The sequence below is a fragment of the Battus philenor genome, unplaced genomic scaffold (assembly GCF_028537555.1).
Source record: "Battus philenor isolate CCGP_79_NKW_IND1 unplaced genomic scaffold, ilBatPhil1.0.hap1 SCAF_1, whole genome shotgun sequence".
NCBI lineage: Eukaryota > Metazoa > Arthropoda > Insecta > Lepidoptera > Papilionidae > Battus > Battus philenor.
Window position 1 is genome coordinate 680,833 of NW_027181661.1, and position 16,614 is coordinate 697,446.

The following is a 16,614-nucleotide window of genomic DNA, read 5'->3' on the forward strand; positions in this document are numbered from 1 at the left end:
ATTCATATTTAATAGGCTCTCCTTTACTTTCGTAAGGTTTCGATAACAATTCGATATAATGTGTACATTAAGAAATATAGAAACACAGAAACTTCTACCAAGTTCCAAATTTTAACTCTATGAACGAAACATGCCAAGAAACTTGGTATATACAATTTTGATGCCAATATTACGCTGTCTATTTCTCACGTAGATTCAGTATGATATTAAACACATATATGTTTATCTACTATATTGTATCTTATACAACAATGCTTTATTGATTAACCTTGACCTCGCATGGACTTTTAGTATGTATATATTTGTACATACATACATACATATATATATATATATACATATGTGTAAATATATATATCATAGAACTAGATCTACACGTTCACGCTTTGCCTAGTTATGAATATAATTAAAAATTTGAAGGAAAAGGCTGTTTTAATACTGCAAACAAAGATTAATTTAAAAAAGAACTATTTCCCAAAAACCTTCCCGGTGTTATACCCAATAAATTATCAAATTTTCACTGTGATTTGGTTTATTATTTCCGAATCTGTTCAATACAGACTTACAATTTATTTTATATATAGATATAGATATATAGTTATAAAATGTAAACTGTAAAATATATATTTTATATAAGTCAGTATATATAATAGATAGGGCAGGGTTTATACCCTAGTTCTGCTGTAAAACAGGTTATGGATAAAAATAAATAAACATAATACCCGAACATATATGATCCCGAGAGAAATAAAATAACAATATTTATAGAATAATTAAAATATGAAGATATAATTAACATATAAATGTATATATTTAAATATACATATATATATGTGTAAATTTCGATTTGTATACCTTTATAGAAATATATTTTTAAATAATTTTATCAGGCTAACGGAAGCTTTCATTCTAGCTCTGACGTTGATTTATGGGACACCCCCTTTACGGTATGCAATAGCAAAAATTTTCTACACAACGTGTGATATTTTGTTATTATAATGTTTGCGTTAAGTTAGGTTTAATGAATTTTACGTCAACCCGTATGTGTTGCGTCAATGGAGATTGCATACAACTGACGTCATTTTATACTATGAACCGAGATAATTCAGTTTGTATGTCTGTTCAAGATACGAAATGTGAAGAATGATAAAAAAATTTTATTCTAAAACAATCAACCGTATTCGCTTAAACGTGTATATGAATAAATAAATAAATAATTTAGTTATAGAAGAAAATTATCGTTTTTCTTTCTAGTCCTTTCGTTTATTAAAAAAATATACAGGATGACTGGTTGAAAAAAAAAACACACCGTACATCAAATCAACGGTAATTAGAATTAAAAAGTTGTTATGATTCGTATTACTATATATCTGTTCCTGCAAACTTTCATACAGAAGTTATTGATCTGTCGAATTCAAATAAAGAAAATTAATTTATTGTAACATATTTCAAAGTGATCACTTTACACCAGTGTTTTTCAAACTTATTTTTACTATGCCAGAGTTAAACTAATATTGAGTCCATTTTAGAATTGACCTCCGTAATAATCAAATGACCCACCTGTGGGGTCCAATTATAAAGCCCAATATGACAGTAGCCATAATAAACTTAAAGTTGCGAGGGTTCCAAACGCATCCTGATCTTTAAAAAAACCTACATCTAAACCAGACGGGTTTATTTTGTTAAAAACCAATCATATTGTTTCTAATTAGAAAGTCAATGTCACAATGACCAATTGATAGCATCCTTAACAGAATGTAGTTTCTTTCTTAATATAGATCGCAGCTTAGTTCAGAGAGAACACTATACTGGGTGATTGAAAGTAGATGTAAAAGCAATGTAGTTTTTTTGCTGACAAATGATCTACGCTCTTAACACGTTCACTGCGGGCCCGATTTTGAACTTTCAGCTGGTGCGGCTGAGGTCGAATCAGCCTCAAGCTGAACTTCCCAGTAGTGCGGTTGAGGCCTTTTCTGCCTCATGTTCATCAATATTTTTTTACAATATTTAGTCAATGCTTCGCAGACATAAAGAAAGCTATATTTGTCTTTGTCATACCTCATACGGTTGAGTGTAAACAGCCGCCGCAATAGAGAGAAAACACGAGTTTTACGCGCCGCACCAGTGCAAAGTTTACCATGAGGCTGAATCGACCTCAAGCCGCAGTGAACGTGTTAACCATTTAAAACTTTCACACTTGTAACCAATCACCATGTAAAAGAGCGTAGACGCGGGTCGCAACTAGTTATTTAAGCAATGATTTTTTTTTTTAATAAACACGTCAAACCACAAAGAGTATGGTTCAATGATATGACAGACACGTACTGATAATATGAATAATTTGATGAGAATGCAAATCATATTATTTAATTTCGTATAGTATTAATAAAAACGGATTACTAAATGTACATATATATTTTTATATTTGATTATAATGTTCTTTTTAATATTCCACTGCTGCCCAAATGGCATTTGCATATTCCGCGGGTATTAGGTATCACCCTAGACTAAGAAAACTTTTAAAGTAGTAAAGTTCGAGCCTCGTAGGAAAGCCACGGGTCATCGCATGTTACTATTTTACTGAATTGGGAGGCCGCCGACCTCTTAAATCGCTTCAGTGAACCATGGAGTGACTAAACTCAAGAGTTCCGTTCATTCCTTCTCAATGGCGCCCGAGAGACCCGAACATCGGTCTGGTTATTTCAATACGTCGATATAGAGTTGAGTGTGTGTTTGTTTAAACCCTTTATTTTACATTAAAACAGAAAAAATAGTTTTATCATTAACATAAATCTATAATTAAATCTACATATAATTTCCTAGAATATGTATTTATGTTATAATACTATTCATGTATTGATAATTTTACTAAAAATACATTTATATCTAACACTAAATATATTAATAGACATAATTGATATACTGGATAAATTGTAACATTGATTATGTTTTCTACGTTACTACATATCTTTGGTTTGGCAAACATGAATGCTTAGTGTATTGTATGCTACAATACTCAGTGTATTGTATTGTAAGATAAATATAACAAACAGTGTATTGTATTTCAAAATACTCCGCATATTGTATTTTAAGTTCAGTGTACTATATAATACAACATATAAAGTACACTACTCAGTGTACTGTATTAAAAAGTGTATTGTACGTTTAAATATCATTAAAATATACTTGTATTTTTCACATTCATTTGTATTCGTAGTGAAAACTTCACGCTTTTCTCTTTTGACAACATGACATAAAGCCAAACTATAAAAATGGCTCATTTAAAATTCAGCCAACAACGCACCGACGGCCGTTAAATTGGATGTAAAAGCAAAATATGACGTTGTTTGAGTATTGAGAGAAAGGAAAATGTCTTGAATTAATTTTCAACTTACGAATTCGTGGGACATTATTATAGTTGATGGGAAAACGTAATCTCAAAGTTTTATTTTAAAGAAATTGAGTGATTTTTTTTTTCAAATAAAATCTTAGTTTAATAAAATGCCAAACAGGTATCAAAAATATCATAATCTCCGATATAAGTCTGTTCGAGATATTCAATTTTGAGTATTTTATAAAGGATGCCCGAGAAACCAAAGATGATTTGCAAAAGCGAAGTTTTCACTTCGAAACGTCTTTATGTATCTTCTTGAGGCGTAGAGATTTACTGCGAGGCTTTTGTTGGAAGTGTATGAGTCCAGGAGATCTTTCAACGCATAGAGAGAATCCTCTCTCACGAACTGGGTGACCAAAAAACATTTTATTATTCCTTGGTGAGCTGTACGGTGGGCTTGAATCGTAGACTTGGACCACTTCGCTCTTCAGTTCCGATCCATCATCTATTGTTCCATCTTCAGAGCCAGTCTCCGTATCAGATTCAATCAACCTAAAATACGCATCAACTTTAAACTTATGTAGCGTTACAATGTATTCAATTCGCTCTGCAGTATCATCATATTAAAAATTAACATTCGCCAAGTGCTTTTAAACGCGTAATCAATGTGTGATTGTATTACCTAACTTCCAGCTTATTAATCTTCTGTTTGATCTTAGCCTGTTCTTCTCCGACATCTGAAAGAAGTCCTTGAATACGATTGCTAAGCATTTCAACTGTCGCCTCAAGCTTGTGAACTGTTTCCTCCAAACTCTGTTGGGTCGTTTGAGCATTTTGAAACACCGTCTCGTCTAATAAACCGTCCTGAAATATAAGTCTTAGTTAGTAATAAATTTATTTCTACTCAAGTTACATTTTTGTGTGATTTCCAACTAACCTTTCTAAGCAATTGACAGCCTCGTTCAGTGAGCGTGGCCCTCGCATCAGGGTAGTCCGCGAGAGCCTCCCATAGGTCACGTTTCGCTAGGCAAAACAGATCCGAATAACCGAGTGCCCGGACATTAGCAGTTCTTCGATTACCAGTACGGTTTCCAGCTATTTCCAAAACACTTACTTCACCAAAAACAGATCCGGCGCTTAATGTGGCTAGAACAGTTTTACCGTCATCAGCAACTACTTGTAATCTGCCTCTTTTTACGATATACATCTCTTTTCCAACATCTCCCTTCCTGCAAATGTAATCTCCGGGGCTGAAGACTTGAAGTCTTAGTTTTAACACCAACGCCTCTAGAAGTCCTGGTTCGCAGTCCTGAAAGATTCTGACCTTGCGCAAAGTGTCGAGATGAACACGTATTGCTATTTCTGCTTTAAGCTTATCAGGCAATGATGATAAGACATTCTCCTCATCCAGGGCACCGCTCTGAGCCCAGGTGTAAGCGAACCATCTGATTACTCTCGCTTCGAGTTCACCACTGACCTTCCTGAATGCCATGTATTGTTTCACGCCGTCCATTTTGTTCTGAAACTCAACCCTTGCGACATTCATGTTGGATATCATGGAACCTATGTTACCGACGATTGTGGCGAATATTAGAACGCCAGCAAGGAAGTCAGCAACAACGAAAAGATATTCAGCGTCGATTTCTGGTTGTGGAGTCTCTCCTATTGTTGTCAGAGTAAGAGTGGACCAATAGAAGCTGTAGATGTACTGATGTGCAAGCGACTCGTTGCGTGCTCCAGTAAGGTTGTAGACCCAGTTGTCCGTGCCGAAACCGATAGCGTAACTAATCGCGAAATAGAGGCAAGCATTCCAATGTATAAGCACCAGGATCGCTGTTACAACCTGAGAAGTACATATTAAATTTTAGAATTTTTGTCCCTTATTTAGGATATGTAGATATTAAATGGGCAATTTTTTACGCTTTTACAATAAACTGCCTCATTTCTTTAGCAATATGGAATAAATAAAAAAAAACACTGCCAGAACAGATAACCGCTGGAGCCTGAACAAGTGCAGTTAGACGTCGGCCCACAAGGTGGACAGACATTGATAAGGTAGAAGACATAAAGTGAAAGCCGCATCCAATCGGTTCTATTATAAATCAGTGGGGGAGTTCTATGTCCAGCGGTGGACTTGAAATGTCTAAAATCATGATGTTGATTACAGTCTCTAGGAGATAATCATATAAATTCAGCAGACATCGAGTTAAATCAACTGTCAATAAAAGTATATATTAGGTAGAGTATAATACCTTGCATATTCTAAAAGCATTCGGATAGCTAGTGGCGGTTTCAGTTCGGTTGAACCATTCCCACATTCGAGGCAGCCGAAACAGTCTATTCAATCGAACAACCACTGGACAAGGTAGACGTTTCTGTAACAAAATCTATGATAAGTTTTAATTCATTATGATTTTCGTGCGCGAATATACTTTTGTACTCACGTAATCACAGGATCCCGGGCTCCACCAGTAGTACGCTATGTCGGTGGGCAGTAAAGATATTACATCATATCTCCAAGAGTCTGAGCTGAGATAATGCCGTCTCAGCATTGCCGAATCCTTAACCATGAGACCTTGATCGAGATATCCTGAAAATTATTTATTTTACAACAAATCTTTTTAGTAACTTTTAAAGTGTTGTTTCTAGCAACACTGTGAAAGTACAGACTGTCAATCGACACAAAGTGACATTGACATTGACAGACGAAAGAGGTTATGTCAATAAAGAGGTGCACATTGAAATCAAATACTGTTTTTAATTTACAATAATATTCTCAATGTTTTTTATATAATTTAAGATTCCTGCATGATGAATGCTGTCATAACCAAATTCAAATATGTTCTCAAGAGAAACAAGTTCCCTATACCTCAAGTATACGTTAAATTTCTAGATTTTATTTAACATATCGTCTTCGAATACTATGTTAAAGAGAAAACAAGACAAAATTAAACCGAATAAAAAATTCTCCGTTTATGTTAATGTTTGTGAGAAAATAGCATTAAAAGTATTAAAGGAAATCCTTTTTTTTGACAGAGGTATGTTTTTAAAGACAAAAATAGTCAGTCAAACGACGTAAACAGAATTTGTCATCGATTGAAGACTATATATTCATATACTACTATTCAGTGAAGTACTTATAGTAGATATATATATATATATATATATAATACGTAGCCTCGTAAATATATACTTTTTTCCTTATCAAACAATCTTACATTCCCCTGGATTCAAATAAATTAATACCATATGTTAATGTATCAAATAGATATAAGTATACTATATTTGAAAAACAATACAAATAATATTTTGGTACTGAGAAAAAGCAAAAAAAAAACAGAAGAGAAAAGTCAACCGAATCAAACAGTTGTGTTACTATATTTAAACGAAAAAAAATATATCAAAGTAAGAAGTCGTATCCATAGTCGCCAACTGCAGGGTATTGACCTATCCTAGAAATATCTACGAGGGGATATACCATAATCGCCACACTTGTCTGGGGGATTGACAATCGCAGTGTGGTATAATGGTACACAGAGGATGCTGCCGCTTCTATAAAATTTAGTGAACAGTAGCAATTCTATATGATTAATTCACTCAAGGAATCAAATCCGCGACCCATACTTGCAAGTCTCAGATCTCTACCGCTGGACTACCGTTGCTCCAAATAAGTTATTCAATCGCAGCTACTAGAGAGAATAAGTATGATATTTGACCGGAAGGAATTTCCGTTTCTGAACGTGAATTAAAACGTTTTTAACGAAAAAAAAAGAAATACTGTTTTGAGACGTAATAGAAGAACCTTGTGGAATTGAACATCATTGTTGCATTCGCTTTTGTGTTAGTATATTTGAACGAAACAAGAAACACTAAGTTCGAACGAACCATAACACTGTTTTTGACAGCTTAGGCTGGGAACGCTTGACGAATGGAATAGCAGGTACATGAATGGAACGACAGCATCGACAACGCGGAAGTTCTTCCCGGTTCTTCATGCTCCGTAGCATGGAGGTGGACGCGGTCTTGGTCCAGCTCTTTACGGGGCACGGGGGGTTCTCTGAGTACCTTTATAGGATTAAGCTCAGGGAGGACCTCTCGTGCTTCTGTTAACCGGGCGTGGTCCAGACCGTGATCCACCTGGTAGCAGAATGTCCCGCGTTTGGAGGGCTCCGGTACGAGACCGAATGCCGAATAGGAAAAAAGATTGAGGAGGCCACACTCGCCTCCATTATAATGGAAAAGGATGATGATTTGAGGACGGAATCTCTTATTCCGTCCTCAAATTCTTCAGGAAAGTTGCACAATATGTAATTAATAGGAATAAAACATAGTTAAACATAAAATTTTGTAAGTCTTATTATATATTAAATATAATCTTATTAAGATAGATTTATTGAAATAAAGAAAAAAAATGTAAAATTGATGTACATGAGATAAATAAATAAACTAAATAAAGCTGTGATACTGCAATAGAAAATACAACTGAAGTGTTTGAGGATGGATGAAAGGAATAGAATGATTGAGAAAAGAAGATGGAATTATGGAATGATAGAAGGAAGAAAAAAGATATTGTGAACTATGGAAGACGAGGACGAAAATAAAAAATTCATGTGAAAAAATAGTTAAGAAATAAAAAACCCTGTTCCCAACAAAATAGGGGTGGAAGGGGAGATCACAATAGCGGAGGTCTCATAAAAAAAAACACTATTTTTGAACAGAAGAAGAAAGAAGAGATAATAGTATCTTCGAATGGTACATCGAGCTAGTTATTCGAGTTCGGTTCACGTAAGGCAATACTATATTTGAACGGAAAAAGCAACTAGACAGGGCCGCATGTTTGTCCACGTGTTAGCTAAATTTGATGACGCAGGGCGTGGCTCCACGACCCCACACGACCCCTCGCGGATCTACGCCTTACTGCCGTCGATGTAAACTTTTGAACTTAGAAACCTCAACCATCTTCTCTATTACGTCAATCTGAATTCATAGCATCATACTGGTGTATTATCAATTCATTATCTATCTATATTTACCACACAGAACACATACATAAATCTTCTGAGTAGAGTGTTTTTTTATTTGCATTATATCACACATAAAGATAATTACATTGCAATTGCTGAAGCAATGCATCGTGTGTGAAAGAATGTGGAAGGGTGTAGGAGAAAGAAGGTTGTGAGTGTAAAATACAAAATGAATGCGTAATGAAATACAAGATGTATGTGATAGAGAACGGTATATAATCAAATCATTAAAATGTCGGCTTTGTTATTCCAACAGGAAGCTACCACTGGTTCGGAAGGCAGTTTTGCTGAAGAGCCGACGAGAAACTAGTTTCTCTATGCAAATAAAGTTTCTTAAAGAACGCGCGACAATAATTGGCTACCTAAATGAGTATCAACAACATTAATATAAGTATAGTATTCTTGGATACAATAAAAGAATTTTTACAACAATTTTAAATCGGTTGTAAATTTCTCCAGTGATCTATATGGCAGATGCCATTGCTTACTAACAATCATAGGTCGCGGGTTCAATTCATCAGGTCAATCTTATTTAATTGACTTATTGTTCATTACTTATATACCTTTACCAATTACCACAGCTTAAAATTGCCAGTGGACGGACAACAGTGTCCTTTGCGTACCGTAATATCTCACTGCAATCGCCAACCCGACTTCAAGCGTGGCGATTAATGTATATACCTTCATATATATCTCTGAGGAAGGCTTATGCCTTGCAGAAGGCGACTATGGGCAGCAACGACGGATTCCTGTCCAGATTATTTTAATTGCATAAATTGCCTAACCATAGATATATATATATATATAAATATATATATATATATATATATATATATATATATATAACTTTACACTACAGTACTACCAAAGCGACTGTACTGTGCCAGAGGTTTGCGTGCGTCTAGACCAAAGGAAGTGTTAGCCGTAGCACTCGCCGTCAGCGATCGCGGCGGTAGCGCTTCGCTCTATATTCATCGAGCCCCTCCCCGCTCCGCTTCCTAAGGCGCGGTACAGCGGTTTCAGTATGACTTTATTATGCTATAATTATACTTTTAATAAATAATTCTTCTTATTTAATACCAGTATACACCCCTTTACTAATATACGGATCTCTTTCAATTCATCCAAAGATTATCTGTAAAAGTTCGCTTAATGCGATAAAACGTCCAATTGTATTCTTGTAGTGATAACGGTATTTATAAGATATTTTTAAGATATATAAAAAACAAAAAAAAATAATTAGCCAATATATTATATAACGAATACATATAACAAGTCCCATTACAATTTTAAATTTTATGGTATATTATAATATAGTGTTATCAGAAAAAAACATGGTATTACATTGAAGATATAAACAACATATATATTAAAACATTCGCAAAAGAAAAGATAAAAAAATATTCGCATACCTTCGCAATGCAACATGTATAGATATAGTTTGAAAACAAAAATTACTTTGATTACTCTTAATTATTAGATATGAAATCTTTCATATCACGTGCGAAGACTGTTGAGGTGGATGCAGATCGTATCCAGCTTGGCATATTGAAAATCTATAAGGGAGACTTATCTAGCAGTGGATGTCCTGCGTTTTAAACCAGGGATGTTCAAAACGCGGCCCGTATAACACGTCTATGCGACCCGCCCATAATTTTCAGATTTTATTTTCTTTCTCTCATCGATATATAGTTGTTAAATTAATTATAATAAAAAGTGAGTTACAAATTGATAATATGTACATATTATCAACTTGTAACAAAAAAAAAGGCCAAACTTGTCATTAAAAATTTTAAATAAATTCATATATTATTAAAACTTAACAAATTTTTAATATTTAATGTTTATAATAAGTAAGTTTTTTAACTATATGCGTTCGTCAAAAAATTTATTAATTTTTAATTGGTACGTTAATTAAAAAGGTTGGTCACCTCTGTTTTAAACGATGATCATACGTATTTATATTTAAGTTGCTAAACAGACATATAAGGTAAAGGATACACACCTTCATGAATATGAACGACGGTGTCGATAACGTATATGGCATCGCAGAGGTAGTCCAGCACGAACCAGAGGACTGTGAGGTTATCGAGCTCCCAGAAAACCGCCCTCCCGATCACAAAGACCACATTGTATAAAATCGCAAGCGACACAACTGCCAACCACTACAAAGAAACACTATTATTATAATAAATATACAATGATCCACAAAAAGAGATCCCAGCATTAGCATTTGGAGATCCATTTTTATTTACACAGACTGATTTATTCATAAAGGCTTCAACGGGATGAATGTACACTAATATACACCTATTTTTTAAAAATCAAAATTTAAGCTACAGCCGACTCTAAAGGCAGTTCCGCTGAAAAGAGCCGAAGAAACTCAACAGTTGCTCTTTACAAATATAGTTTTATAAATAGTCCGCGACAATAATTAACTTCCTGAATTAGCATAAACAACTTTTAATTCCACACATAAACATCAGTATAGTATTCTTGTGTAGAATAACAATTTTATTTCAATAATTTTTTTTAACTGAAATCTGAAATTGATATTGACATTTTATTGTACATACGTTTACCTTAATGCAATAAATTATTTATTTAATTTAAACATGACAGCAAGGAGCATATAGTTTATTTTTATTCCTTATATTAACACCGTGTATAACTGTTTTGTTAAATGATTTTATATTTTCGTATTTCTGAAATATATAACATTTATTTATTTTTTTCTAAATTCAAATATGACAAGGCAGTAACTTCTGGCTGTACAATGTCTACAGGAATAGATAGTACAAACAATAATCAATATCATATATAATATACATTCATCCCTTTATATTTTTAACATTTATCAATCAACTTGTATATGTAAAGATACGTTCAATTTTACTAATGACTTGACATGTGAAAGCCTTCTTGAAATAACACATAAATATACAAAAATTGATGAGAGATTTAATGTGAGGCGATTAGGACATCCATAAAAGCGTCCAATTTTAATAAAAATTAAATAACATGATATCTAGCAATCCGTATTAAGCCTAATTAATATGTTATAGCATGTACTTCTTCTTTCAAAACAGGTTAATGTTTCAGTACGGGTATTTATTCTGAATAAATTAAATAACAAAATACATATCAATCATAATTAGTTCAGTAGTAGATTCCTGGGAGGTTTCTTCGATAGAAAACCTGTGTTCCAGAGTAATTATGGTGTGCGGTATATTGCGGACTCTACTTTTTTATTGAAATAAGATAATATCTATCAATCGGGTGTAGTAGAAGGAGATACAAGTGAGTAGGTTTGTGAACCAGAGGAACATTGAAAAGGATGAATTAAAAAAAAATTGTTATACATGATAATGGGCTGGTAGCGTTGGATCGAATGCTAGTCTCAATCCGCAAAAGAATTTCGATCTCTTAGTTTGATAAAGCGGTTCTTCGGGATCCGAGAATGTTTTCGCCGCGAACTTATCGAGGAACCAGTCAGGTGGTTTGGCGCGTCCCTCTCCGCTGATCCTGTAGCGGAGGTTGCGTGACAAACGCGACAGTTGCCTCTGCACCCAGCCCGTTCTTGGTTCAACTTCGCTGACCGCCTGTAAAAAAAATCAATGTTAGTTTTCATTTGTGGAAAATCGAAGACCTATCCATCTTTTCTCCTGTTTCAGATATATTTCTTAAGAATTTGAAAGTTTATGTTCATTTGGAGTAAGAAAAGGTCTCCTATTAAATTCACTATAGTAAATAAAACTAATCATTTAGAAGTAAATGTTTCTATTCTTCTTATTTCAGTAGATGGATGCTCACTGCAAAGCACAGGTTTCCCCCAAAGATCAATGTTCACATAATATGTGCGTGTGTGCGTGTGTGTGCGCGCGCGCGTGTGTGTGTGTGTGTGCGTGCATGCGTGTGTGTGTGCGTGTGTGTGTGTCTGTTTTATGAAGAATCAGTGACAATAATTAGCTTTCATAATGAGCATCAACAACATTTAATTCCACGCATTAACATCAGTATAGTATTCTTCAACATAATGTACTTTTTTATTTATTTTTTATTATTGGTATATCTATAGTGGCAAATCTAAAAGTGACAGTGTAATTTTATTGTACATACAGTATACCTTGTGTCATAAAATATATTTTAATAATGTGTATACTAAGAATAGTATTAAAAAACTTTCAGTTACATTACATTAGTAGATTTCAAGTGGGAGTGGGATAGACCAAAAGTACAGTAAACATAGTCGCTGGAACTATAAGGTCCTGGACCAGCACTTCGTCGTCGGATGCTGGAAGTAACTTACAACTAAATCATTCAGGAGTCTTATATTCACTAGTAAACGACCTATGTGTTAGCGACTGGATCACTTAAAACCTTTTTATACTTTTTATATTGACAGTTTTGCTTGTTTGTTCTGTTAATTGTTATGCTACATTTTACTGCTACCAAGCTTTGTAAAATTATAATTAAATCACAATCATTAGAATTTATTTAACCCGTTTATACAGTACATAAGCTCGCCAACACTACAGTTGAAAGAATGGTTGATGACTTCTATTTCTTTTCGTAGTCCTTACTGGTTGAACATCGGTGGTATAAATATATGGTGGTAATAATAAACCATCCAACAAAATGACTATAATAACATTAAAAACTATTGTGAAAAAAAATTCGTTTTTGAAACACAATAGAAAATATATTTACGCATTTCCTATTTCATTTGTCAATATTATAATGAACTAAAGTTCAGTGAACCGGTGAAAAATATATCAAGTTGTATTTTAATACCTTAAAAGCTAAAGTGCACGAACTAAAAAAGCTCGTGCCGTGTCTACGCAAGTTCATGTGATTCGTTCTGAAACATTTCTCGAACGATCGAATCTTTCAAAAGCCATCCAATTGTATTTCTCAAAGCTGTCGTAAAAGCACGACCCGTTGCTTTAGTCTATTATCTATAGTGAAAACCGAAATAGATATGCATATAGTATACAAAGAGAAAGTAAAACAGTTTTATATTTAACTTCTCTTAGTGTATAAATATTTTATAGATGATTGATCACATTTGAAAGCCTCCAAAGGTTTCCTACTCCTTTTACTACTTCCGAAATTTTCAAACATGCTGTATAAAGTCATCACTCTAAAATATATTGTTTATGTAAACTTCTTTTTAGCCAATAGACGCGCAATTCAAGGATAAGGCTTCCTTCAAATATTTCCAAGATGATGGGACTTGCGATCTATGTCATCGGTCGACCCAGTGAAGCGCTTACTCCTCGACTTCTTGCTCGTGGTCGTAATACAAAAAATTTTCCACCCAAATGGCCATTGGTTAAAGGAGCGATATGCCCCTAAATAGAATTACAGCAGAACGAATCAAATCGATTTTACGAGCTTTTTCCTCAACTTCTTCTTCTAGTGCTTCCTCGATTTCTTTATATCCGATGGACGCCCACTACAAGGCAACAGATCCTCTACCCGCATCCAGAAACTTCCCGTGACCTTCATTATATCGTCACTCCACTTAGTGGGGGGCCTATCTACCGGGTCGTGGCCACCACTAGAGAAGCATTCGGCCCCAATGGCCATCAACCACTGCCAATTTAGACGAACAAATACTTGAACTTACTCGGTGATCTTGGTTCTTCTGCGGATCTAGTCACCTGGATTCGATCACGCAGCGAAACTCCAGGCATAGCTCCTATTGTTCTCTGAGTAACCTTCTTATAAGTTCTATCGTAAGCGAATACCTCTTTTTTATGATTAGTTTATAGGCAAAGCGTTTGACATCTGTCTTGCCTGATGTTAAGTGTTGACGAGGTCTACGATGCTACATGCTTGCCTAGAAGAAACCTGTTCACGCTTAACTTGAAGACTCCTAAGTTATTGTTGGCTGGAAACAACGACGTTAGGTAGTTCCAACCCTTGGCAGATCGCACTATAAAAGGAATCACTTAAAGATTAACAGATACTGGCGTATAACCTGGGGATGTCAATATGGAGTAGGAATGAGGAAATGGTTGCACGTTACGTAACCTTAAAAACTGGACATTGTAAGAATATCGTGGACAAACATACAAGACACCAATGATTATAAAAAAAATAATACTTCAATATTACTAATACTTCAATACTAATACTTCAATTTACTTTAAAATCATTTAAGTTAGGAAATAGTTAAAGAAGAGACTAGAGTAACTTAGATTAGTAAACACTTTGACTTAGAGATACATGTGGAAATCAAATATGGAAATATATACAGTTTATTATAAAAACAAAGGCGCATACGCTAATGTCTGTGGTATATAGATTCGATAAATAAAAACATCTTATTTGATGTCAAAATGTTCGACAGTCAGATATAGTTAATTTACTCTGTGGTTAAGACGGAAAAAAATGTTGTCTATTAACTTCCGTGAAAATGTCACGGACTAGCTAGCGCGGGAAATCCCCCGCAAGAAGTTAAGATCAATTCTTTCTAATCCTTTTTGAAAATCTATGGGCGATGCATATCTAGCATGTTACATCCTACGATTAAATTGTGAAAAGGCGCCTGAATATCAAATTATATATATATATTCCGTTCAATATATTAGATATAACAATATAAAAATTAAATTCGATTTTACAAATAATTACTGAATTTTTTATTCATTAATTTTATCTTATTTGCATATAGATTGTTACCAACATGTTACACGTATCTAGGGACGACATGGTTAAGAATTGTATGCACTCTAATAAATTTATCGAGCCATTCGATTAGATCTTTTCCGTTGTACTTTTTTTTAAAACGCATTGGTAAATTGAAATAGAATTGAATATATCAGACGAATTATACTTTAGAATTGAAATACTAACCTGATTTATACATATATTTGTATATATATATATGTATATATATATATATATATATACATAGGACTGAATCTACCTAGGTCCTGGGTTCAATTCCCAAAATACTATTTCATATAATTTAATTACATACTCTTTTTGAATGCGAAATAAAAAATTTAAAAAAAGCAATCCAGGTGGAAATGGTGCGGAAAAAAGGCGATGCATGAAGGGTAAAGCAATGAAAGATTATGTGTAGCAAAAAAAGGAAATGAGTGAGACATATTGAGACGGACTTTAAAAGAAAAGTGATGACATAATTAGAAAAGAATGTGAATAAATTACTTAGAAAAGAAAACTGTCCATGTGAACACAAAACAGAGGTTGTACGAAAGGCCCCCAAAAGGGGAAAACCATTTAAAAAAAATCCCTAGCATGGGTAATTGAGCGACAATGAACTTTTAAATTAAGATTCAGAGAGACCACATTCCTCTACCGTAAGTCATTATTTGTAACAAAAATTAATCATATAATTTCATTTTAAGATACTAAAGTATAAATAAAATTTAATAAAACATGCAAATAAATCATGGACAGGATATTAAATAGATAAAAAAAATCGCTGTGATATTAGCATAGATTTCGAAACATTACCGCATAAATTGTCACAGAACAATTATATATTAATAACGACAAAGGTCAAAACGAATTGCCCAATCTACCTTGACGTATAGTACTATTCGAAACACGTGGCGAGTAGGAAACTTCCTCGTATAGAAACTTTATTTTACCTTTAATGTCATTACATTTGTAATTGTTATTTTGATTTTTATTTTTAATTTAAGTTTATCTTTTAAATTTATATATACACACTTAGATCAGCGATGACATCAGAACCAATTGGAGCCTGTCGACGAACACTTTGATAAGAGTACACGAGTAAAAAGAATATTGTGTTTAAGAAATTTTTTAAACAAAGACTTTTACCTATCTTATAATAGTTAAAGTTATTTTTAATGATAATAAAGCTTCGTATAACTTCAGTGAAGAAAAAAAAATCCGAAGAAACAGTCACCGAAGAATTGCTCGTCGAAGTAACAGTGGGCGTCAAGGTTCTCATGATGACCACGAGGAGGTAGACGGTAGGTCCCCGACTAGGTAGACCGATGATATAGTTATGGTCGATGAAAAGAAAGCAGACAGGAACGGCCATCCTGTCAATATTTGGAAAAGGCCATGTCATGCAATATCCTTAAGTTTCCTAGTAAAATTACAACCTATATACATTATGATATCATCAGTGCCGAACACCAGGACACGTTGGACGCCATGTTTCACGCCATGTAGTGTCCAAAGTAATGTAAGGACCCGTAGCAGTTCTTTAACATTATGTTCAATGTCTCAACTAAGTTAATCTAG

At 34.0% G+C, this 16,614-nt stretch overlaps 1 protein-coding gene across 1 annotated transcript in view; it reads right to left on the bottom strand.

The window, feature by feature from the left end:
• Positions 1–3,573: 3,573 nt before the first annotated feature.
• The window catches only part of LOC137920952 (cyclic nucleotide-gated cation channel subunit A-like), a 61,806-nt gene continuing 48,765 nt past the window's right edge, over positions 3,574–16,614 (bottom strand). The window contains exons 4-10 of the mRNA XM_068763912.1: positions 11,721–11,960; positions 10,364–10,523; positions 5,779–5,924; positions 5,587–5,709; positions 4,272–5,177; positions 4,017–4,198; positions 3,574–3,886 (exon numbers count right to left, since the gene is read on the bottom strand). Of these exons, the coding sequence (XP_068620013.1) occupies positions 3,622–3,886; positions 4,017–4,198; positions 4,272–5,177; positions 5,587–5,709; positions 5,779–5,924; positions 10,364–10,523; positions 11,721–11,960 (2,022 nt within the window). The 3' untranslated portion in view covers positions 3,574–3,621. The remainder of the gene's footprint in view (positions 3,887–4,016; positions 4,199–4,271; positions 5,178–5,586; positions 5,710–5,778; positions 5,925–10,363; positions 10,524–11,720; positions 11,961–16,614) is intronic.